This window comes from Varroa jacobsoni, unplaced genomic scaffold (assembly GCF_002532875.2).
Source record: "Varroa jacobsoni isolate VJ856 unplaced genomic scaffold, vjacob_1.0 scaffold_752, whole genome shotgun sequence".
In the NCBI taxonomy this organism is placed as follows: Eukaryota; Metazoa; Arthropoda; class Arachnida; order Mesostigmata; family Varroidae; genus Varroa; species Varroa jacobsoni.
The window spans coordinates 217168-242410 of record NW_019213654.1 but is presented as its reverse complement, the minus strand read 5'-3'; the positions used below and the strand labels follow the sequence as shown (position 1 = coordinate 242410).

Genomic DNA, 25243 nt, shown 5'->3' with positions numbered 1-25243 from the left:
ATACACAAGAAAGTACCTATCTACATAGCGAGTATGATGGCCACGAGACCTCAAGTCGTTAAAGGCTTCATTTCGAAGGGAAAGGTGTTTGCAGTGTCAGAAAGACGTACGGAGATTACGTGGCTACGGGGCCAAGCGGGCTCATCATGACTTTCGTAGTAGGACCGAAAGAACATTAGAGCCGGAATCTATCAGCTAGTCCAGGTCGAAGAAGAGGCCATATACTAAAAACAATAACATTCAGATAGCGGAAATCCGAACATAGCTGACTTAAAACGTACACTTAAAATCGCACGGTTCTACCTTCTTCCGTTGCCAACTGCATTCACTGAGTTTAACAGATCCAATTAATAGCGTTCAATTACAGCATCTGACCTTCAGGAACAATTGTATGCCTCTCCAAGTGGAATTTATTAGGGAAATTAAGAAACCTGCTACACCGTTTTATGATGTAAGCCGCTAGCCGTTGTAAATGCTATCGTAGGTAAATCTGTGTACACGTCGGTATAATAGACGCTTGGAGAGGCGGGCGGCTTGAGAAATGATACTATGGCAGGTCAATTTATAGCATGCCCTTTGAGAACGCGTTTCACTCGATTTTGCCCCTGGCCATGGCATCTATAGCGCTTGATCGTAATTAATGCACGACATGTAATGATGCCTAAAGCGATATAAGATGAAAAAAAGAGAGGAGCTAACTATAGACAGCTGGTTAACCTAAAAGGTTCATATTCGTTTAAACAACTCTATTATTATAATTTCCTGTGATCGAAAACTACCATCTGGTACGAGGTAAAAGCTTTTCTAACGAAATAATTGATTTGGCTTAAATAGATAACGATGAAGAATGGAGCCGAAACGTTATTTTCCAAACACAGCATCTGCCTATCGTAATTTCTACGCTGCGATATCTTGCGTCAACGATCACGAGCAAACTGAAAATTCACAGCATCTTCAATAGCCAAATGTATCTTCCAGCTAAATTTGTTTTTTTCCTACGAACATTTGTAAGCGCTGCGACGCCAACTGCAGTAGTATTATATAACATGAATATTGACTATACCCTATCACGGCGACAGTAAAAGTACATGTAAACGGTCATGGTAGCATGTAACGAACCTTCACATCGTTCACCACGTGGCAGGGGACTGTGAAACACACTTCATGACCAATACCTGTGAGTTGCTATTAGCATCTCGACAATAGCAACAACGGTATTGATGACAGCTGATTAATCAGAGTATTTTTTAGTCGGGCACTTCAGACTGGACGCATAAGCACACCCAATAATTACATATCGGACATTGACAAATAATAGAACACCGATTGCAGGACAGTGGGTCTAATTCATTCGTGTTGAACAGGACACGTAGAGTCGACGACGTCCGCTTGTCTCACGCTTCGGCCGCCAATTTGCTATCGAGTAGCTGTTCCACGCTATTCAAATGCGACTTTTAATGGACGTTCGAAGCTTCCAAAGGCTGTGAACGATTGCAGACGAGCAGTGCATAACCTAACGCAGAGCCGCCGATATCGCAGGACTTCGCACGTTGCGACCCTGGCGTTGCTGATCACGTTGTATGGATTCGATAGCTTGTATCGGCACCGAGCAAGCAGACAGAACCGCTATGAATATGTGCCTGAAAAACGCAATGACGAGAATTAAACCATAGAACCGCTTCTTAGCAGAGGAAAGCTTGCGCAGGCTTAAAGGGAGGTGAGCACTTGTGATACTTCCTATACTGATTCAAGGAACTGAGCAGTTAACACGACCTTTACTATAAATCGAAATTTGAAGTTGGTTCCGATGAGATAGAACCGATTGTCTTAGACAAATATAGCTCAGTTGGTTTTAAGCTCCTTTTCATGTTGTTCACTGTGTGTCATATTGGCCTAAGTAGTCGCATCTACGTAAAGAGTAATAGTAAGCCTATTTGTGAGGTGGTTTTATTACGCAATGCCTATAACGTCAGCTTGAACAACCTGACCGCTAGCAACATACCGATTTTCTGCCTGATGTAAATTACAAAGCTAGTTAGGTAATTAACAGTGAATCACGCACCAGAGCAGTAGCATTATTCAAATGTTTTTGAGCTTCGTAACTAGCACACTCAGCTTGTCGAATTATCATGTTGCAGGCTCTAAGGAACTTGATTTCAATTTGTTGCGACAAAAGACTGCCACTGCATCTGATATGGAGAGCGCATCGCCATTTTGAAGAGCTAGTGAAAGGTGTTGAAATAATCACTTCTGGGCGGTTAAGCGGTAATGGGCCACCAAACGCGTCAGTCAGGCTGTTTCGAGGGCATGCTAGGAAAATTAAAATTAAGGGCCCAGGGCTAGTTGTTCTACGAGTCGGTGGCATTCCGTCTGGGTGGCCATTAAGTCCGTGTAAACTCGCATTTTTTCGAATACACGAAGATTGGAATCATTCGATGGGCTGGCTCTCTGCGTTCAGTCGATACGTGTTAGCCATAGGAATCCACCTTCGCGTTTCGGTCACAAAAGTATGTGGCACAACTGGGCTCGAATCGAAACGCACTGGTCATTACAGTGGTTTTACTAATACCGAACCTATCATTAATTAGCGGTCAACTTCTAGTCTACAGCTAGCAATAACCTGTTTTCAGGACGATTGAGATCAAAATAGGTAAGAAGTGCGGGTAGGTTTCGTCTCGGCATAGATCTTAAATGAATTGCACGCAGTACTTTCATGGGTATTGTCGCTAGCAATTTGGCAGGCTACATGGAGAAAGCATCTAGGCAAATGTCACTTGAAGAAAGAATCGTTTAATGTATGATTTCATGCTTTTATTGAAACGTTGATTTTAGTGAAGACATGCTTTTAATTTATCAGAACGTACGTCTAAATACTCTTGTACTTCTCAAAACAGACCCTGTTTGTTTCAGCCGTCTTCAAGGCGTAATAATAAAACCATTTGTTACTGGCGCACGCTGAGACCGAATCTTGGCTGATATTCGTATAGGCCCTGAATCCCTGTGTCATGGAACACAGTACGATGTGTTCCATGACACATGATGATGATGATGGCACATCAACTCGCTATTTATTTTGTCTCTTAGTGGTACCAATCGTGAGAAATAGTTGGGTCCTTATGGTCGAGCTAGTTTTAACCTCGTCAGAGTAGCCCACGAAACTTATACAAGAATTCGTTTGTTTTCTATTTTCAAGTCACTTGAAAATAACTACTGCTATTAGTGTTTGATCAAAGTCTTGCTTACTACCACCCGCGATCTTTGAACTTTAGTCAGTCTGCAGCGTGTATTCCTAGGCCTTGCAAGGATACGACATTTCATTTCCTCGTGGGCTGGCCGTCAGCTTTGGCCAAGTGGGAACAATCACTTACGATGGAGCGCGACAGACGACACCGTCTTGGCAGCGGCGTGAGCCAGCTCTAGCCGTCGTTAGGTTCCTACTTTTCGACTCTCCTCTGATGATTAATCGTGGCCGAAATTAAAACTCGACCTTCAACATCATCAATCGTTAGAAAAGGCAGAGCAAACTAGGAAGAATGCACGGAAGCCGAAACGTAGCTTTCGTACTATAGCGTTCTAGATATTTTAGCGTAAGAAGCAGACCAGATAATTTAGCCATATAAGACAAGCGATTTGACTGACTTGAACCCAGTATATCCATTAGGGAGTAGTAGTCACCGATGCGCAATTTTGATGTAATGAAAGTGCACGAGAGATTTGAGTGTTCGAACAGAAACGACAATATAACATGATCATATTGGGCCGATTAGTCGGGCTAGAATTCGCTGTTAAAGCCAATGATCCAATGCCAAGCTATCCACCATGTTGAAGGCTTTGATTCACTATTGTCTAGCTGAGAGTAGAATCACTGAACTAAAGCTACCCTTATTGGAATGTTCGCAAACTGGTTTCAATATGGTCCGGGCCACTAGAAGGTGTTACAGTTTAGAAAGTTCTGTAAAAATTCAGGAAGAACGTACGAGGAAAAGTGCATTACAAGGCCTTGACGTGCATTGCCTTTGATAGAGGCTATGTTTGCTGGTAGCCGGTTATTAAAGCCGGTTTTCTTCTACCTCAAGCTGCATTCGCAGTATTTTAGAAGAGAAAAACTCATAGAGAACATTTTGTATAACAGTACTACTGACCCGGAAGATCTCATAGACATGCGAAGAGTGTATTTACTTTTAGTGCTGCTTATGGTATAGTATACGTGTCTTCACATACAAGCATTCTTCAGCTGTAACCGAGTGTTCGTAAGAGTGTGCTTGCGACGGAACCGGATAATTTTGCTCTCGAGGGCCATGTTTCTTTTTTAATTACTTTGAGTTTGACTACATATTTCATGACGCGACTTGTTCTTTGTTATGCCATATATGTATTCGGTTTGCACCTCAGACTTGCTGTCTTATCATAATTCTCGCACGTCGATCCGACTGAACTCGACCACCTGAGTATACGTAGGGTATTCATGTGCGTGATAAGCTCATTAAACTACAGGAAAAAAACAGTTTTTACAAAGAAATTAGTATGTCTGCCATTGATATAAGCGGTTAGGTCAACCCTCTAGGGGAACGCGCTTTATCTGCAATGAAACACGAGTTTTGCCGTCATGTTATCAAACAGACGTGTAATGTAGACAACCTGCCAATCTGTTTGCAAATACCACCGTCACTAATATCCCTGAAATTTGATAAAGGTCAACGAGGATAATAACCGGCAGGAGGCATGATTGATGCCGAGTACATTTCAGAATTTTTTCTTTAATTCTGATATTCCGGCATTGTTTACAAGTGTCGATACCGTTCTCTCTATACACAATGATGGCAATGTAGATCTATACGACTACGAATCCTGTAAAGGACGTTCCGTTGTCTAATAAAAGTGAACAGGTGCTGCTTGAGGCGACAATCTACTGAGTAAATTGTGGCTGAAATTCACCCCAACAATCGCTAGAACTGTTGTAAATTCACTGGAATGCTTGGGGATATAGTCGGCCTACAAGATACACCAGTGACTATCCTCGGTGAGTTGAGTATAAATTCACCAGTGACAGATAAATTGAAAGGTTGACTACCTGTAGTTGATGTCAGAAAGACTTTTACATGTATATAGTTTGCCCCTCAGCGCGCCTGTAGTACGGCTTACCTTTGCCATCACGCAATCTTTGTCATGGCTTATTTGACCACTACCCCGTTCTTGCAGGTCGTAATTTCCTCTCAATCAACCGTTGGCACCAATTCGAGAAGTCCAAAAAGAAAGAAGTACAACCGTATTATTTACATATAACTGTATAGCCGTAGTATTTTAACCGATGTTATTTCGGCAGCTTTATATGAGTTTACAGAGGTAAATTCTGCGGTGAACTACTAAACTATATCCTATATAATGTTTGCGGTACAGCCACTCCTGGTACTTTTTTTGGTGGAGTTCTGTCGCTCTAAATGAAAGAAGAAATTTATTAAAGATCTCAAAAAGCGTATCACAGAAATCGCCGTGGCGAACAGATTCTGCAGTCTCAAGTGAGATTGACTTGTCTACCAAGTACTACGGGGTTCGATTAGCTCCAGCCAGAACGTCCCCTTTGCCGTTATGTTAATTTCTTACCTATAGCTGAAGGACCAGTTTCGTTGCCTGACATATCGCTTAAAGCTGACCTTATTAGGTTACTCATTGCTGTTTCAACTGAAGTCTTCTGTCAGTCATTGCGTATAATCGCCTCCCGTTTCTCTAGCATCATTTACGGTTCCCAAGGTTATTCTTTTTTTAAAGATAAACACAGCCTTGACAGTTTTGTAAGCTATATACCCGTAACTATGACCAATTTCTGTGCAAAAGTCCAGTTTTGAAAAACTGGATCTAACGTTTGCTCAAAGGTCAGCTTCTCAAAGTGACTTTTCGCTCAGATTCGTAATATGGTCTTTTTTTCACTCTCGTTCCTGTGATCTGACCCTTTGTGATATCCATAATTACATTGCCCACTCTGGTGGTAGAAAATATCTTTCCTGTAGTTTTAATTGATATAATACGTACATTCAACAACATCCCGTACGATGTCATTCTAGAAACAACTTTTTTTCTATAACTTTTCCTCCATTGTTCACGATAGGCTAAGGTCTTATTTGGCCAACTGCTTCTAAACTGTACGTGTTGTTAGTGCGGTCTCGAAGGGCAATTTTTAACAACACATGAGCTTTCACAAAGCTTAGCCCTAGGCCCATTTATTAAATGTATTTTTTACGTTAACGCTTACTCTCAAAGGCAGATTCTCAAATGGTTTTTGACACGGGCAGTGAAATAAACTAATTAACAATCAGGCGTTCCTCCCTTCGATAAACATCCCTAAAATACAATGTGTTTTCTAAGAAAACTTTTACATATTATATACATAAAATTAACATGGCAAGCATCTCAATCAGCCTTGAAACACTTGCTTAATTAGGCTCATACGCAAGATGGCTTGACAACTGGACAACGATTACACTATTTTCTTGGATTTCTAAGCTCTATGCTGTATAAATTGGTCGAATTAGGCTGCTACATAGTTCTGTATCTTTGTAGATCGGTTTTTTAGGTCGATAGTTACGTACGCATTGGGGTCTGGGCAAGATACTTTCTCAGCATTTAAATCTCTAAACTATTAGGGTCCTTTCGCGCATCGAAAAGAGTATCGAATTTACAACTGCGTATCTGAGGCAAAATCAGTGTATGTATTCATCACCAACCAAGCTATATATGACTCTCCCTTCCTGCTAGCGTCCGAGATATCCTCTCAGAAATAACCACAGGACGCTGATAGCTCAACCAACTGAGCGCAGAGATGATGCATTGAATACCTCGAGTAATCGACACATATTCATGACTCAGCGAATATATCCGCTGCATCGGAAACCAGGAAGTATCCCGCTCAAAGTTATTAAGATCTATAAACCATTACCTGCAGTAACTGGATGTCGACGCTGTTCCTCTTTTTGTTGTCAGATGCGAGCTATGTATCAGTCAAGTGGTCTTGATTTATTCAAATTTCTTCCAACTGATGCGATTTGGGGGTTTTTGTGTTTAGATGAAGTTTATCTGAGCTGAGTACTTATCAACTCTAAGGACCCGCTTCAACATCTGCAATTAAAAGAGCAGGACACTTAGAACTTTCGAAAACAGACACGTTCCAATAACCGTTTACAGCCCACTAAGTTCGACGTTCTAAGTCGAAGCCTTTTCATCAAAATTAGATATAAACAAACAGCTATGAGGGTGTCTTTTCGTGCGGAGTACAAACACACTGAGCTGCTTGAAACTGCACGACGTTACAACGAACGAGCTTTACGCTCCCATCGACAATTTCCATTGGAAAAGATGAAACGCGTCCTTGATTGAGTGAGATTAAGGTCGTGCTTACGTCATTTGGGACCGTCGACAGTTAAATGAGCAATGAATGAGTATCGAACGTAACAGCGGCGCCACAGAACAATTACTGCTAAACAAAAGTATCGTGAGTATGCAAGACACCTACTCGTTACGACAAAGGGAAAAAATTAGCTACACGATTTATATCTATTGGAGACGCACGCTACGATTAATTTGCTGAATATAGAACGAGAATAGCTTTGGTTACTGTTTGCTCCTTGGCAATGTGACGCTGCTGTTTGATGAAAAATTCAGCATTTTTACTTAACCCAAGAGGCTTCATCATTTACCTGCACCGCCATTTAAAGAAAAAAGAAATTGAATGTTCTAATATTTAGCAGAGATTAAAACTTATCGTACCATTGAAGCGAATCCGCCGTAGACGCTCATTTTGAGCTTCTTGCGTCTTTCAAAAATGTTTAAGCATCCATAAGCGTCTGTAGCTGAACACACTGACACACGGTGTCCTCCATGTATGTATAAGCGTGTGTGTCTACAGTTTTTAAGAGGTCATAACTTCATGATTCTTCTTTCTTTTCAGGGTATAGTTAGCTGCTTCAGGGTATAATTAGACTTGACAAAAATTGACAAAATTGACTTCTGACCAAGAAAGATTGCTTAAAAATGCTACTGGTAGTATGAAGTGCAAAAATGGAGAATTTCAGGAAAATCCTCTATCGCCACCTGACATTAATCGGATGAAAGAAAGGTTTGTAAACAATGACCCGAAGGACCAAGAATACCAACGAGCCTTACTAGCCAAGAAAAAAAACACTGGAAAGCTATTGAAAAACATCCTACAGTTCCATGGGACAATCAGGGACTTGGCACGGTACAAATCGCATTTGAAGACGTCATAAATCAAAAAGTTACATTTCAACAATACCGGCAATGATTTAAATCGAAGGAAACCATTTTGCGAACGGTAGTCGAAAAATGTAAACAAGATGGCCACCTTTCAGGTAGAATAGTTTGCGAGTTCAGGTAGGATAGCGGTGAAACTATATTTAAATTAACTGCCACAGTTAATCGACATAATTCCACTCACTTGGCAACTGTAGATGTGCATTTTACGAAGGAACACCGTGTACATTTATTACAAGTCACAGTGTAGTAAGGAGTTCTACATAGCTTTTTATGACGGTATAGTGAGTTCGTTTTTGCTAAGTATTTATTTTTTCAGACATTTGGCAAGCGTTCGATGAAGAGTGGGAACCATCCTTGTCATGTAGAAGCATATCTTGATCGGAATCCTTCAAACAGATGGGTTGGACGAACAGTTCATGTAGAATACCGTACCCATAGCCCATGTCCTACGGCACTACGTTTTTCTTCGAGGGAACATTCTACAAATAGAGTCTATATCAGAGAACGGACGAGACTCGATGATTTAAAAGCCACAATTGAGCAACGGTGCTCCCAACATCAAACTAAATGTTTACCGAATCTATAATTTATCATGATCTGCAATGTATCAATGTATGCAGAAGGTAGGCATTCTAGATATGTATATACTGGATATTACAAGTTGTTACTTAATTGGTTAGGATAGTAATTTTACTTTTCCGTATCTTTGATACTCTTGTCCCAGTGCTTTGGCATCTTCTGGATAGTCACGCACTTACCGTTCCCGTCTCCATTCGTAAATTCTTTGTCTGTGGTTTCTCAAAGCAATCCAGTAATGGGGTATGCGTGCTTAGCAAATGCCCTTTTTAGGGCATGGAATGCCCCGTAATTATACGGCTTTAGATCGGGAGATTAAACAAGTTGAAAACAACGTCAGGTATTCCTTTGTCCAATCAAGCAAATAATTGAGGCACGGCAATGCGAACAGGTGTTGTCATAGTGCACTTTCGACCGCCATGCGGATGGTGAACAGATCTTTTGAGGAGCTCGAAATAGCGAGCTGCATTCATTGTTTCAACAAGTAGCAGACGTCCCTTTTGTCCATTGCGAACACTACCATCGAACTCGATTCCACTACAGGACGACGTCATTCTTTTGCCTTGTTCTCTTTGGCTAACGGCAGAGATTACGTTATGATTCTCTTATGGTGAGAGTATGCTCTAGGCGGTTTTTTTTTATTCAAGTTCCGCGAACTGCGCGTGGAATACACCACATACATTTCCAAGTGGCCTGTTGATGGTCCGTTGTGAACGTCGGAAGTGCACCAGTTTTTTTTGTCTCACCAAGCCCTCTATTCTTGTTAAGTTTATATTACGCCACATTGAGGTAGAAATGACTAATAGCCAGCCTGTAATAGGGCCTATTAGGCCTGCAAATAAGTTGTTTGGGAATAACAAGTCTTTTCTATCCTTATATGTAAACACAGTTACGTATGCTATACATCGGTGTTTTTTGCCCTGTTATGGCACACTGATTAGCTACGTGTTGGAACCCACGACGTACTTCAGAGTATTTGTCTAATGTTATCGAATCGCAGGGAATACACTTATTACAGTCGTTGTGATTAGCACATGTTAGTATCACTGACGTAACAAAGATTCCTCATCCTTTGTGTTTCTACTGAATATACCTAAAATAAGTATTAGTGTCCCATGCGTCAAGAGCGACGCAAACGCGTAAGTTGTGCAGAAACGCGGCTTGGTATAAAGATAAATCAGATAGTTTAAAAGCGCGTTCTAGTCTCATGACGGACACCCACTTCTGCGATATGGTCGAGGCTATCGTCCGAAATTTCAACACTTACTACGTTTTTCTTCTTTTTTATATCGTCGTCGCTCGTTTCCGTATCGCTCAACAACTAGCAGTTTCATTCCCTACGGATTTATGCCGTCAGCTTAATGGTCTATGTCTGTATGCCATTAAGGGAGAGGAACGCGGGATAGCAGACCTAAATGGAAACCTAGAATTCTCGAATATTTTATCGCTTCATTGCCGGTATTGATGTGCTACAGAGGAGCTTAGATTTCCAAGCGGACTTCAACAAATGCAACAAATATCCGACGTTAATCTCTTGTCATTTTCGGGATCAAGGGTAATTGAAGAAGTCTATCATATGTTGTTTGTTCTCTCTAAATCAGCGATAGACTATTAAAAGGTTTCCGTTTTCTTGTAAACAACTGCTCTTCAGAATCGGTAAAACACGGTTGTAAGTACAGTTGTCAAAACAATCAATTTTATGGCAGTCTAGAAAATTATTTTTCACAGAGTAGTGATATATATTCATCGAACAGTTTCCTAGCTAGCTTACTAATCATTCCGTAATAATAATGCTAACTAATGTGATAAAGTCACGAAAGGTAATGCATAGTACTATCAAGAGAATAAAGTTTTTTAACATTGATTACATACCATATTAAAGCTTGTTCCGTGCTTAATAACAATGTGTTGTGTTAACGCGGTTAAGTTACCACGTCACTAAGTTATTATAGGCTTACCAGGAGTCCACAAGATCGCCATTTAATCCGAGTCCTGCGAGAAAGGCTGTTTATCATATATGTGTCTGTCTTTTAAGCAAAGTGCTAAGAATGTCTTGTTTTTTGTGCCCTTCCGGTTTAGACGTATCTTAAGATGACTGCAAAGAATCGCCCATTTATCATGAAGGGTTTAAATGGCCGGGTGACGTAATGTATGGAATGTTTATATAAGCGATTCAGAAGGTGCTGTCGGAAGAACGGCCTTGCCAGGATTTGGCGTCATATATTATAGGTTATGGTAATATATTCCGCTAACATTCTGTGTGTGTCTATCTTGTTTTCCTTACAATCCGCTGCTGTCGTTCGACAACTGGAGTGCCAATGGCAGCAGTAGTAGCAGCATCAATAGTGTCTGAGTGTTTTTCGTATAGCAACTTTTGTTTTTGCTCACTGTAGTTGATCATATCCCAATCGAGTGCTATAAATATGAACGGGCTGTTGTTTAATATTCCGCCTATACACAATGATATTCTGATGAAACCGATCTACGTTCAGCTAATAAACTGGTGATTCGGGCAACTTTTGAGTTTACCCAAAAAGAATAGTGGTGTTACTGATCAGCTGGTCGAATCCGAAGTGACGTCTCGTGTCCATGCACAGTAATGCGTAATGTCTGAAACGTTAGATCTATCGTCGAATGATCCTAAAAGGGGAATGTTCCTTTCTAACTTTTTCAGTTTTCTCTCAGCTTCATTTAGACAGCTCCTGCGCATGTCTCAGATTTACCAAAGCGCACAAGCAAAATGAGGTTGCATTGTACAATAATATAGTAAGCATTGCTCTTCTCATAAGTGTTTGCCACTTCCTTCTGGCATAGTCTACCTTCGGGCATTCTGGAAAATCAGCGAGGGTGTTTAATAATTTATACAATCACTCAGTTCCGGTGGATTTCCCTTCAATGAATAGATTGCCAAGAACAACAGCGAACCTCACCGCTTTAGTACTTTGTCGCCATCTTCTTTTTTAACAGCGCGCGAGAGCTCATTTATTGCGGTGCAAACAAAGACCATCAAGAGCAAGGGAAGCGTATGAAAAGAGGAAACGGAACGGGAATATCCGGCAAATAAAAGACCGCAGACCGTCGTCGTACCTCTTATGTAAAAGCGCTAGCGTTTTCATTGGCGTGCGTTCGTTCGCTGTTTGATCTTCGGTCGCTTTCCTCTCGATTCTTACGGTCATAACAACGGTGCGCGAATCCCGTTCGAGTAGTAAGTTCGCCGATACCGTGCATGCTAGTCGATATACTTGCCTTCACAATATATCAAAGAATAGACTAAAGATAACTAGACAAATAATAAATTAGCTAATCAAAATGGTAATGGTAAATCTTCTGTCAGCATCCAATGGTATAAAACAACATGAAAGCGGAACTATGTAATTCCTTCGTATGTGAACGGTATCTGAGCTCGACTCTACATCCCGTTAAAAATATCTGCCAAATCTTGTCGTATTTTGCAGAGAGCGGAACATTTTATTGTACAGTAATTAGATATCTGGATGTGTAAAATTTATCTTACGATGTTAGGCGCTCGCTGATACCGTCAGCCGCTATAGCCTTGACTGGCAGTCGATATTATAAAGGATGATCAAAAATTACTATTTAGTTAATACCATCAGGATCAGTAAGCATGAGACATTTTCGTTTTTAGGTTGAGCTTCAGGTTCCAGAATATAGTGCAGATATGTCTTCTTATGTACTGATCAGATGTGAATATACAGATTACCTTCGTAGTGCATTTTAGGCCGGGAGTGAAACTAAAGCGGACTCTGTAGTTCCCGTTAACAACAAACTTTAACATTATTATAGAGAATGTACTGATACAGTCCCAGGTTAGCAATTCGGTTGGGACCGTATTTGCTCCGTGATTTCTACTTTATCAACAAAATCAATGTGCGATTATAATGATATCTCATTATTCCTGCTTTTCCGCTCTTCCTTTTTAGATTCACGTTTACATATATAACGTATCACGCCGCCAGCTTTAGAGGATTTTACCATTTGTGTAGTCATTCTACATATGTGTCGGCACTCGCCATTGTGAGTAACTTCAGCATCTCACAAGACCTCGTTTACCGTTTCAACACTCACTAGTAATATTCTGATGCTGAACTTTGTGTGGTCAATGTAGCTGACATCCAAACGAAGGTCACAAAACGTCTTGTATTAAAGATATTCTTCGCCGCCCTCGTCTTTATCGCAGTAGCCGCTACCATGCGCACCACTACCATCACTTTAGAAGTCGATCGTAAACCTTTGAAACAAGCCTGTTCGCCGCAGCACCACTATGTTGTATTCTTTGTCCTCGTACGGTATAACAACTCAAAGGGATGGCTGCCATGATGCGATGATTCGGGAGTACGACTGCTCCCAAAATAAGTGAACCAAGGTGGACGCTTGTTTGGAAGGAAAGACGCCTGCTTACTGAATGAGCGCACCCAAGCGATCTCATGGCCTTTTTCGTGCTTAAACACAACGATGACTAACTCCGTCTGCTTTGGGCCATATGTAGCGACGGGCCGTACCGCGGCGTCTTGTTAGTTGGTTGGCCGCTTCTATTGTCGGCGTGTTTGGTCACAAGATGTGGTGATGTTGAGTTGCCTCTCGAGAGAACAATTGAATTGATATGGCTACGCAATAAAGTGCTGCCGAGTCTCTAGCAGACCAATACCTCTGGATATATCGTTACTGGCCTAACACAGAGCTTGCGTATTTAAATATACCACTCACACACCTACACGCATGTTCTCATGTGAAGTATAGAGCCTTATGACCGTCGAATCTTACCATAGAGAGAATGGTCAATCGTCCATCCCGAAATCAAGACAAAGTTTTAGGGTATTTCTCGTACCCGATCGTTACCCATTTCACCGCATCATTCCGTCAAGCTAAGCCTTATAAAAGTACAACTTACCGATCTACAGAGAGCAGAGCACTGCATTGGGATGACGTGGGGCTTGCGGGGATGTTGCGAGGTAAAGGAGTTTCGGGAAACGGAGAACACCCTCCGACGGAGAAGTACGCGGACAGAATCCTTGTTTGACCATCCCGGAGCCGAACGTCGCTCATCGCTACTAGCGTTAAAAGCTTCCTCGCATCTAAAGCCTCTCTGTAACTAGGAGCAGATAATTCGATACATTTCTTGCAAGTACCAATCGGTATTTTTATAGACGTAATTACTCGATGTAACTTTCACTCAGTCCAATTGCGGTTTCAATTTGAGATCTAAACCACCCACAAACCTATTTTACAATGTGCTTCTCTATGTTACGGAAGACCTTTTTAATGGCGGCAGTTAGCAACATTGTGCCATCCATGTTGTGTGAGTGGAAAAGACATTTTCCTGCAACTTCCCATCCATATGTAGCTCCACATGATTTTTTCACTAGTAAAATAAATGTCTGTTGTTCTTCTTGTTACTGAAAAATGTGACAACATAAAATCTTTGTCAGTAGACGCCACGTTCAGGACGTGAACACTAGCTGGAACTAAATCGTGGGCAAGCCAGTGATCATAGGTGCGATTGGTTTTTCCATCTATGAGGAATATTTCCTTGTCAGAAAGAATTGGAGACGGTTTGCGGTTCGTTCTTGAGAGAATAAATGAACGATTGGCTTCGGACTCGAGTTGCTTCAGAGAACATTTGTCCGACCGCCGTAGCACACGGCGTGTGTTTGAGATCCTCGAGAATGAATATTTGCACGACCATAATCAAAAAGATCCGTGTTCATCGAACCAAAGTATGATTGGCAGTGTCCTTCACGATCGCTTCTGTCCTTTTTCTTTTATAGATCTTTCGTTTTGCTATATAAAAACCTATATCTGTTCACTTCTAAACCGCGTCCTTTCTCAGGAAAGCGGTTTCAAAGATAAATGTCTTTTATTTCAGATAAGCCAGCTAATACGTGGAGGTATATCCTTGTGTCATACAGGTTTAGACAGCCGAAGTTGTTAATCTAAAATATTAATGTTTATGCCACGATGTTGCCTCTTACAAAAAAAAAACACGGTGTTCCAATACTCTAAGTAGATCGATAAATATTTAGCTAACCTCTATGTTTTTTTTTTTTCTCTGAGTTCATTGTGCTAATAGTGGACTAACGTATGAGCAACTATCTAACAGAGTACGCGATACAATCAGAACCTGTGAAGCGACAAGCACTAAAGCACACGTTGGGAAAAACCTATCCTTTTGGTTTATTTCATACGTATATGTGTGAAGCAGGCGCCAATCGTATGCATCTGTGTTCTGTTTCGACCACGAGAGCACAAGATACGGATACCTGCAGAATACTAGTGACGTTTTGAAGCATTAACGTACCGCGGCCGTAGTCCGTGCTGAAGCGCCATCGATCGACATACTCTCTTATATGGACTTGACCTCTCAGCGGTACCCGGTATGACGCCCTCTCTGACACAACTCGAAAATCTCGTGTGTTTGCCATTGCGGCACATGGCCTCAGCCACCGAAGACGGCAACTATAGCTCCTCATTATCGCTTACAGAAGAGGTACGAAACGATACTTGAGGGAAAGTCTAACATACGCCCTATAGTAGATATAGATGTCATTAGGCTTCCAACGGCTTGTCGGAACTATCGTGTTAGCTAATAACACCTTTCAATGGCACTCTATGTGCGCATAATATATCAAATGGAAAAACAGTAGCTTTCCCATTAGGGATAAGAATGTTTACTACACATATTGCTTTGTTAGTTTGTTTTTCACTATAGTTTGTTCCACTATATTCGCTTTTTTTTTTTTGACTTACCGATGACCCACATATTTGTTTTAAATAGAATTGATTTTTAAGGGATATTAGCCTAGCATAACAAATGCACGAACCCATAAACACAATGTAAAACGAAAGTCAAAATTTTCCGCAAATGGAATCGAGCGTTTGTGCACTAGTTCAAATAGGCATGCATGCAACGCGTTCACTCCGTGGCTTTTACCTATGAAGGTACTTAACGTTTATGTAAACGAAGACAGATGGTCTACTAATAGTCCTTGAGCATCCTCTTCAGGTAATCACTTCAAGCATCGCGTGAGTAATCAACAACGTACACAACGCCGAAGAGGCAACCATTGAACACTGAATGAGAAGAAACACGAATGAATTAGTCCATATATGAGCTCACACATATACTGTTTCTGCAGAATTCGGTTGTATATATATATATATATATATATCAACTTTGATTATAAGGTACAATCCGATTCAGATTAGTTAGGGTACAAGTTTTGTAAAGAAATTCAACATCGTTATCTTTTAGGAATCACAAATTTTTGCTAAACTTAATTTGCTGATCTTTTTGCAGCTTCATGGAAACTTGCCTGACTAGTGTACATTTACAGATCCTTCGATTACTTCATAGGCAAAACGATTCTAGGCCGAAGTCGAGGAGAAATACTTGGTGTACACCGAGGTCAAAGAGTTCTTACTATTTTTGCTATTCCGATTGATGTTGCATGAACAAGTTGGTAGCTTCCAACCCACGTTTCAAAACGACGACTCTTATAGGTGGCTGGCTGGTACCATGACGTGAAAAACGGCCTAACAGAACAGCCCCAAACAGGCCATGGATAAAGTTGAGGTGGTGGATATGTGATGTGTGCCGGGGTAGGGCAGAGTCGGTTATATGATTTGTGAGAAGAAGTCACGCACTTCATTGCCCTTCTGCCTGGTTCAGTCCCTTTTAGTCATTGAACGTTGACGCATAAACCTCCGCTATCTCTGCAGGTGAAGTCACAGATAGTTGATCGTAGAGCTGACCGGCTTACAGTGCTCTGCTTAGCGATTCTTTATAGACCAACGTAGAGCATTATATAGATCACACAAATGTACACACCGTGTGTCTCTTTGAGTACAACAGTCCCTACTCTTTACTTTTAGGCATACCCTATTGCTAGTGCGTGCCTGTATTAAGTTCTATCAATAAATTTTTGTATTAGATCGGTTAGTACGTTCCTACATTTCCTTATTGCTTGTATTTTCCAATAGACCTTTGCCAGCCTTTTCCTCTGCGGGTCGTTCCAATATATACTGCTGCTCTGTTCGATATAGACTGCCCTTTACGTAGCCCCACAGGAATCTAACTTCGGATTCAAGCTGCAGTGATGGCTAGGTAAGGCGACAGAAAACCGCATTTTATGTTAAAAAAAAATTATATTGAGGCTAAGAATCACTAAATAGCATCTGTATGGCGGGTGCTATAAGAATCAAATGCCCACTCAAAATGAGTTTGATAAATTCAAAGAAGGCACTCTTTTCCAGGAAAGCGCATGTTAGTTTAAAAATACGCTCGACGAAAGGTAACTGTCAGGAAGCAGCAGATCATCAGTTCGAAGGGTCCTGTAGTTATACAGTAATTGTTAAGGAGCTTCCTGTTCAGCGGGAATTGATACTTTGATATCTTGGTAATGAGCAACAAAGGTATATTTAAAAGTGATCATTTTATAAGCATTAACTTGAGCTGCACTACGGCCTTTCTGAACGCGCTTATAGACTGTGCTTGCTGGATAGTGAGTTATACCTTAACGCCCGCCTATTTTAGAACATGGCGGACTTTTACTCATCCACATATTTGCTGCGAACGTAATTCGACATAGAGTAAAGTTTGAGATGAAAAATCATCCTTTGTTAGAAGGCGCAAGTATTTTTGTGTGTATACCGATGACATTGGATCTCATAGTCCAAGTCGCTGTTATGCGTATTGTTAGACGTCAAGCTCTGTCGTGATAGTCAGACGTATACAAGCTTTTGGAAGTGCAGCATTGAAATTGTCCAGTGTAGGGTATAGCCTTTTCGTCCACCGCAAGCATAAAATAACTATACTTGCGGTCTTTCTGGGTAGATCCAGATGGCCCTCAGACTTATAGCCGCGGTACAGCGCGAGCTTCATCTTTTAGCCCCTGTTCTTCAAGAATCTGTCAAGAAACGTATACGTCACAAAGACAACAATACTTTGAACGGCTGGAAACTCGCTTGATCGCCGACGCGTAACGTCGACTATACAATTGTCTAACGCGTAACGGAAGCTTGACGGCTTGCTCGATTAGATCTTCAGCCCTTGTAAATAATTCCTCAGAGATGACTGCTTCGAAGAATACGTCACCAAGTGCAATGCCCTTTTCGCTGCAGCTTGGGAAGAGAAACTCTCGATACAATGCAATATCCTTCAACGAAACTTCACAAAGCGGGAACTTATGACTAGGCCTTGGGAACCTATGCAACAAGAAAGCCGCTGTTCCAGATAGCTCCTACAAAGAGTATCCCAAGTACGCCGTCGTTCTGACTATGCTGCACGGCAGTATTAGATAAACGTCTACGTACTGATACATCATCAGTATAGTAAAGAGGTGCAGGTCTGTTAGCGATTTGTAAAAAAAAAAAGCAGTAGAATAACACCATCATCATGGCGAGGAGTAAAAAAAAAATTTGTTGCGAAGTGCTCTCCGGCTTGGTAAGAGGCTGGACAACTACTTGTACAACGTACATGCCACTTCGGCGGATTAACATGGGTTCCAGAGAAGACGCTTCACAGAAGCAGCATCCAGCATCCTGATAGTCGACGTCAATAAAGTACTGGTTACGCTGCGCAATTCGCTCTAAGCTGGGTTCGTTCGTTGATTTTAAGGCAGCCTTCGATTCGACGCCAAGGGGCAAGGTTATGTTGACACTGGTCGAGGCGGGTTTGCTTTATGAAAATGCGTAACTTTTTCGCTGCAATTCTACAGGAGAACGGAATAACCATCGACACAGGAGTGACCGAACCCCTGCCCTGGCTCAAAAGGATAACTAGAGCCCTCCCCTATTTTTCACCTTTCCAAAGAGCCTCCGCGATCAAACAAGAAGTGAGGAAATTGGTCGAAGCCATTTTGTATGTAGACGACCCAGTGATATACTAGTTCTAAGTGCAGTCGGTTTAGCCCGGCTCTACGGTGCAGCTACAGATTTGAAGGTGACCGTAAACATAATTAACACGGAGCTTGCTATGGGGCAGGGCAGCGGTCACTGGCAACTTGTACATCGCCTCTTGCCTGTGTACACAGATTTTTGTATTTCGGGTAGCTCTTTTCCCCGAACTGCAAAAGTTTCACTAATGGCAATGTTGAAGGATGTAGGGTGACAGTGTTGGTATCATGGGCGATCAAAGCGTGTCATCGCTTGCCCCTCGCAACCGCCCTCAGTTTGCTCGACTTCAAATTAGCTCTGATTGCAACGTATGGGATACGCGTCACTTGGAAAGGTTGTAACTGAAGAATCCCGAAGAATTAAGCTGCGCTAAAATCTTTCTCCTCAAAAGAGTACTGGAGTTTCGCGTGATGATCCCAAATCACCTCGCGTATCTCCTACCCACCTCGATACCATTGTCGTCCCTTCGAGCTCCCAGCAACAGAAGCCTTTAAGACAAACTTTAGGTACTGTGAGCGAATATTCGCGGAGATTGATGAGGACCTTTCCCTCGAATGCAATCAGGAATAACGAATGGAAAGAGGAACCGGCAAAGCAGCCATGTTTTGCCGTGCATCAGTTCCATCATAAACTGTGCAGCAAATCAGGTTCCCGCGAACCTGACAATGCATACAGGTGACCCATATACGAGGAAGTTGTGACAGATATCGCACCGTTTGTTACCACCTAATATTGTTGTGCGGCAAATCTCTCGTAATAGTTCTATAAACTCAGCAAGACTCGTATACACCTCATGACGCAGTGTTTTAAATGGTTCTGTATAATCTTTCCTGATACTGAGACATCGTATTGATGATCTGAATTTATGAGACGACCAGCCAAGGTGAATAAATAAAATTTGACTCAACTGAAAATGAGCTTTATCAAAGCAAATGATATAATACAACAAGTTGTCGCCATGTAGCTTGTGTTCCAACATGGGTTCAGGTTGCTTCTGGATCTCTAATGATCGACTCAACTGTGCCCTGTAAATGCTTGTCGATAGGTCGAGTAGTTGAGAACAATCTCGTATTGATCTAGTTAGATCTGCAAGTACACTGCGTCGTACTGCGGGTGGCGTCGTGGCCCGCTAAAACTCTGCCAGTTCGTGGCCACGACCGTGGTTCTATTGAGATTTCTCCATCAGTCACCGAGGTGTTCCCGTCACCTTTATCAACGTGAAATGTCTGATTCGGTGCGACAGTTGCGGAGTCTTAACGAAATCAACTCTTCATTTCGGTACTAAATTTTTGCAAAAAAACAAACGCTATCTTCAGTCGTACTGTCCTATTATAGCAAACCGTGAAGGCGACTGTGTGTATCGCTTGCCAGTTAGGTAGCCTTCACTTGTTCGCAAACACAACGGAATACAGACATTCGATACATTTTGTACTTACACTGCCAATTATTGATTTGTATCGAAAATCATTAAAAAAAAATGCCTCTCGTGGAAACCGTAAGGTCCATCGAGGCAAAATACATTGTCCCTCTCATTAAATCTCATATGAAAGCTCGAATCCTGAATTTGCCGCACATTATTCTAGGCAGTAGCTTTTATCAACTAGATAGATATACTAATTCTAACTTGCCGAAAAATTGTCTTTTTTAACGCAAAAAATGTTTGCGACATATTTGATCAATTGTTGTTTAGTAAATAAATCTCTATAATAGTTCGACTATCAACAAATGAACGTATAAAGCTGTTACTAGTAGTGCAAAGGTGATAACTTCCAGTTTACACTGCACTCCTGTAGATCTAATAGACAACAATGCGACGATGTTATGCACCGCGGCCTATTCTTCTTCAATTACCAGCGCACTAATACGTAAGTTAGAAATGGCTAACAAAAACGTTTTTTTCTAACTTTTATCTGCAAGTTCATTATGCATAAAGGCAATTAAAGCTTCCGGGATTTATGTGGAAACGGCCAATTGCTAAACGCCAGATTCACTAGATACTGAAATTAAGTGTCAACAGGAAAAACTCAATCAATGATTTACTTAGCTACCTTAGTCCAGTATATCGTTCAAACAGTGCAAAAAAAGCTGTGTCAGTACCGGCGACATGTACGAAGTGAGCGCAAAAACCTGGCATGAAGTAAATGATGATCTAAGAAATTGCAGAAAATGATTTAGCGAGAGAAACAACTGACCTGCTAGATGGTAGGGGGCGGCAAAAGGGTAGTTTTACAGACTACAATGAATTATTATAAGCAACATATTCAAGATCCCGAACATAGCTAGTTATGACGGTAAGCTTTATGTGGAAATATGACGATTCAACTTTCTCGTATCGGCACCAATTGGCAAAACGTCGTATGGCTAAAAAATAGGTAACATTAGATGGCTGTCACTTCATTTATTGTGCGGAGATGCTCTACCAGGAACTTCAGGAAACTTTTTAATAAAAAACATGATTGATTTGTCTTTCGCAGTCAAATCTATCACTTTTCCGAAATCAACGGACCATAAATCTCACAAAGGAAGATACAGAACTTTTAAGCACTACGCTATACGTTATTAATGTGTGAGAAATAGTCTTCTTCAGCTTCTAAATCATGGTGAGATTTTGAGTTTTTCATGGTTAAAAACTGGGTTGCGATTAAGGTAACAGACGGTGTCATATTTTGGCCATAGGAACAGGTATAAGAACTCGTGCATAATGTCAGTGTTTAGGAATAAGATGTTCGTACGACGACCCTTAAAAGGTCTGAACTAATATAATTAATGAAAACTGGCAGGTAATTTGCCCACGTATAACCAGCTACCCTTTCTGTGTTTGTTAATTTCAATGCATCTATCATTTCTTAATTATTAAGATTATCATTATTTATTAATTTAAATTTTTTGGAGATGCATGCACGGTAGGGCGCAGCGGATGAAAAGAACGAATTAGATTAATAAATTTACAAGGTTCAACTCTATCTCCACTTTTCCCTCACTTTTCAATTTGTGATTTTTTTGCAATAATCTATACTTGTAAAAGATCTGTATAGTATTTTCACGTTCAGACTTTCGTTGTTCAGGGGGCGCACCAGCTACCATTTTCGACTAGTAGTTGTTACTGGCGTAAGAGCACCTATTAATGAAACACTGAATCCACCTTCTCCTAATAACTTCAACAAACATTAACAAAGTTAACTGTGGGACCACATTACCAATCCCTACTAATACGACAAGCACCAGCACAATCTGACCTCACGTGAAAGTGTGTGCGTGTGTGTGTGTGTTACTCTGAAGAAATCGTTTTGAAGTAGGACATAAAAGTAGCATAGGAAACTCTATTTCCTCATCGCATTGCATATATGGCCATTTGCGTTTGTTCTACCTTAGCAAACATGAATAGTCAAGTGAAAAATTATGCTCGGATATATAGAAATCACAAACGATTACATGTAAATATTCTACATATTCACCTCATTTCATTAATCGTTTACCAATTCGTGTGGATGCTTGGGGGTTCATCGTTGTACGACATTTTTTTGCGACAACCGCCATCGCTTTTATTACCTCCGATGCAAATCTTTTTCCTTTGCGAAGTACCGAGCTCAATCTTATACTATCTGCATGGATAAGGTAGGATCAGACCCTACAATTGCCATTTTCCCCTCAGAATCGTTTTCCAATATTGATTCCTGCCACCCGACTGGCTTTGCTGCGACCGACTCTGCATGGCGATACAGAGGGCAGTAGCAAACGAAATACAGACAGAAATCGCGTATGGCCTAACAAAGCAACAAGCTATGTCCACTTATTTATCAAATGTTAAAACAGAACAAAACAATACGAAGATGGCTCGTAGAGACATGCGCTCCAAAATAAAAATGTAACTAAACGGTGCCTAGCAAAATGCTTTTTCATCATTGTACTTTCAGGTTGCACCCTGAGCAACTTCAGCAGCATCAATGATAATAGCAAAAATAAGGCTATCAAAACAGATGAAAGTGATATAGATCAAAGGAGATAGATAGACATCTATCGATTTGGTTGAGGGAAGATTTAGCAAAGTTACTGACGAAATCCATACCTTGTGCTAATACCTTCTATTTTTATTTACCTTATTTTGGTTGACTCAGCGACATATTTGCCGCAGCCGAATACTATGATACTTTCAATCGAGATGTTGATCTCGATCAATAGTGGTCTTGAGAGCTATTGGTTTAGCGGCTCAATATACTGAGCTTCGAAGTGGATAGAAGATCACGTACTAAATAGCCTCCACTAAGATAATAGTGATTTAAGTTAAATGTATCTCAATTGTAATATCCAGCAGCTATATCTATTACTTTGAAATCCTTACAGCTGTGCGCTTGTGATTCGAGTTGCTCTATATTATGATGCCCAATTTTGTTATTTATGGCTTGTTTGCGAGAGTCGATGATTAGATACGTGATACCACCTATCGCCCTCTTTAAAGCATGGAAGCGGTCAAAACCATACGGGCTTAGATTTGTAGTTTATGGAAGCTGAAGCTATGGCTTGGTTTTGTTTTGCATGAGCATTGTTGTGGACAAGCACGGTGTGTACACCGTCATCTGCTACGATTATTTAGCTAAGATTATTTAAGAATTCATTTCATTAAAGGACATCAGAAACATCCCTGATATCTGATATTATGAGTATAAGATTCAGCTTTCGTCCGAATCTATTCCGTATTGCGTGTTTTACGTCCCATATCGCCGTTAAGCATTTCATTAAACGACTGGCTGGCTCCCAGCACGAAATCAAGTCTACCTGTCTATGCCCTATGGGTTCGAACCTGAACCACAACGCGCCCCTAAGATTAGAAGCCAAACGTACGTTACCCTATCCAGTAGTGCCTGCAAAATGATTTTTTTTTCTGTTTGACGCCATTTTCTCTGCCGATTCTTCTGTGGTGGATGGCACAAGCTAGTCCATGTTCTGTCTATGGCAACGCTGTAATGTAGGTGAACTTGTCGCGGGTAACAGCTGCAAATTGTTTCTACGGGCACTTCTGTTTCTTCTATCCACGTCATCACGTAAGTCATACGAGTTTTGCTTTCAATTCTCACGTTGAAATTTTACAAACACACGCGTCTGAATAAGTCGACAGAAGGTACATAACGTACGGCTCTGTTTTGCTCGAAAGTTTCCACAGTAACGCGTTCTTTCGATTAAACCTCTTTGCGTCCTTAAACGTTTAGAGCAATAAAAAACCACCGTTTGTTGCAGTCTTTGATTGATTCCGGCAGTCCTCTAACTGCCTAGAAGTAGACACTGATTAAGTATTGATTTTGAACGTTAAACAATGTCTTTATCTTTAAAATTCTCTCATAGATACCAGTCAACTTAACGTTGTAGCATAGCGAAAGACTTACCACCAGTTCTCGTCTACTAGCGATCTGTAGTTTCAATATTATTAAAATTCTTAAACCGGAGGAGCTAGTAATTTTATCGTACATTATTAAATCTGAATTTTTCATAAGAGCCCACCTCCAGTGGACCATATTGAGGGGTAGCGTGGCCTGGGTGGCTAATGTGAACCCCCTACAAATACGTGTTTATGGTAACTATGAACAAACAAACCTTATGTCATAGAATGTTTTACTACTACGGAGGATTGTAAATCAGAAAAAAATTACGATATAAAAGGCCAATGGACTAAGAGAAGCTACTTGCCTAATTATTATACTGCTTCCCAGCTTCCTTGGGAAAGTGCTAGGTAAATTCGGTGAAGTTCAATTTGGTCAGCTTGCTCTTGTTGTCATATCAAAAAAAACGATTCTAAGCGTTTATTTACATAGAAGGAACAGCTGAGTTGCCACGTTGGATTTTAGTTTTGTATTGTAGGTAGTAAAGCACTAAATATTCACGCCGTCCATCGTAGCACCATTATTAGCCAAATCAGCTCACTCTTAAAAGATCATCAGATCACAGAAAATCAAAGAAACACTAAGTCTCCTCATAATGTCCTGCCAACCCAGCCAGCACGGCAGTATAACCAACAAATCGTTCTTTCGGAACAACACAGAAATTGAATGGAAACTCGTGTTCGAGACTCGAAGATATGTGGGGTTAGTGGGGTGGCCAGGTGCAATTATGCGACGAACAACTACCACGCAGCTAAGCGCCGTAGCTTTTTAACCGAGGGCTACAACTTCTGTAGCTTTATAACTTTAACGGTGTACCGGAAGACGTTCGGTGCGGATGGCAATTCGTCTAATTTAATTTCACTAGCGCCAACTTATCTCAACGAAAGTGGCATCACAAGTGGCGTCATCATGATTTCAATTGCTTTAGCAGCAACGAAAACAACGTCTTTTTTTTCTCGATGTTTGTCAAGACAAGCCCGATTATTTCTAACCTGTAGCTGTCATGCTAAAGCACTTTTACTTGGGACTCTCCAATTCAACTGGCGGCACTTCGATTTCCGTTGTCGGTCGTCTGTTGAAGTTGATATTTAATCAGGACGAGATTGCCAGTCGTCTAC

General features: G+C 41.1%; 1 protein-coding gene across 11 annotated transcripts in view; it reads right to left on the bottom strand.

The window, feature by feature from the left end:
* Positions 1-304: 304 nt before the first annotated feature.
* LOC111263279 (uncharacterized) overlaps positions 305-25243 on the bottom strand; it is a 60623-nt gene continuing 35684 nt past the window's right edge. For 6 of the 11 annotated variants that reach the window (XR_015312231.1, XR_015312229.1, XR_015312228.1 and 3 more), the window contains 3 exons: positions 13751-13951; positions 6932-7110; positions 305-1640 (listed from right to left, as the gene is read on the bottom strand). Coding sequence is in view for 6 of the 11 variants with exons in the window: in XM_086969517.1 (XP_086825643.1) it covers positions 7054-7110; positions 13751-13951 (258 nt within the window). In the remaining 5 variants the exon portion in view is untranslated. Of the gene's footprint in view, positions 1641-5142; positions 5211-6931; positions 7111-13750; positions 13952-15157; positions 16095-25243 lie in introns of those variants that run through there. The other 5 variants (XM_086969515.1, XM_086969516.1, XM_086969514.1 and 2 more) reach the window with 5 other exon arrangements.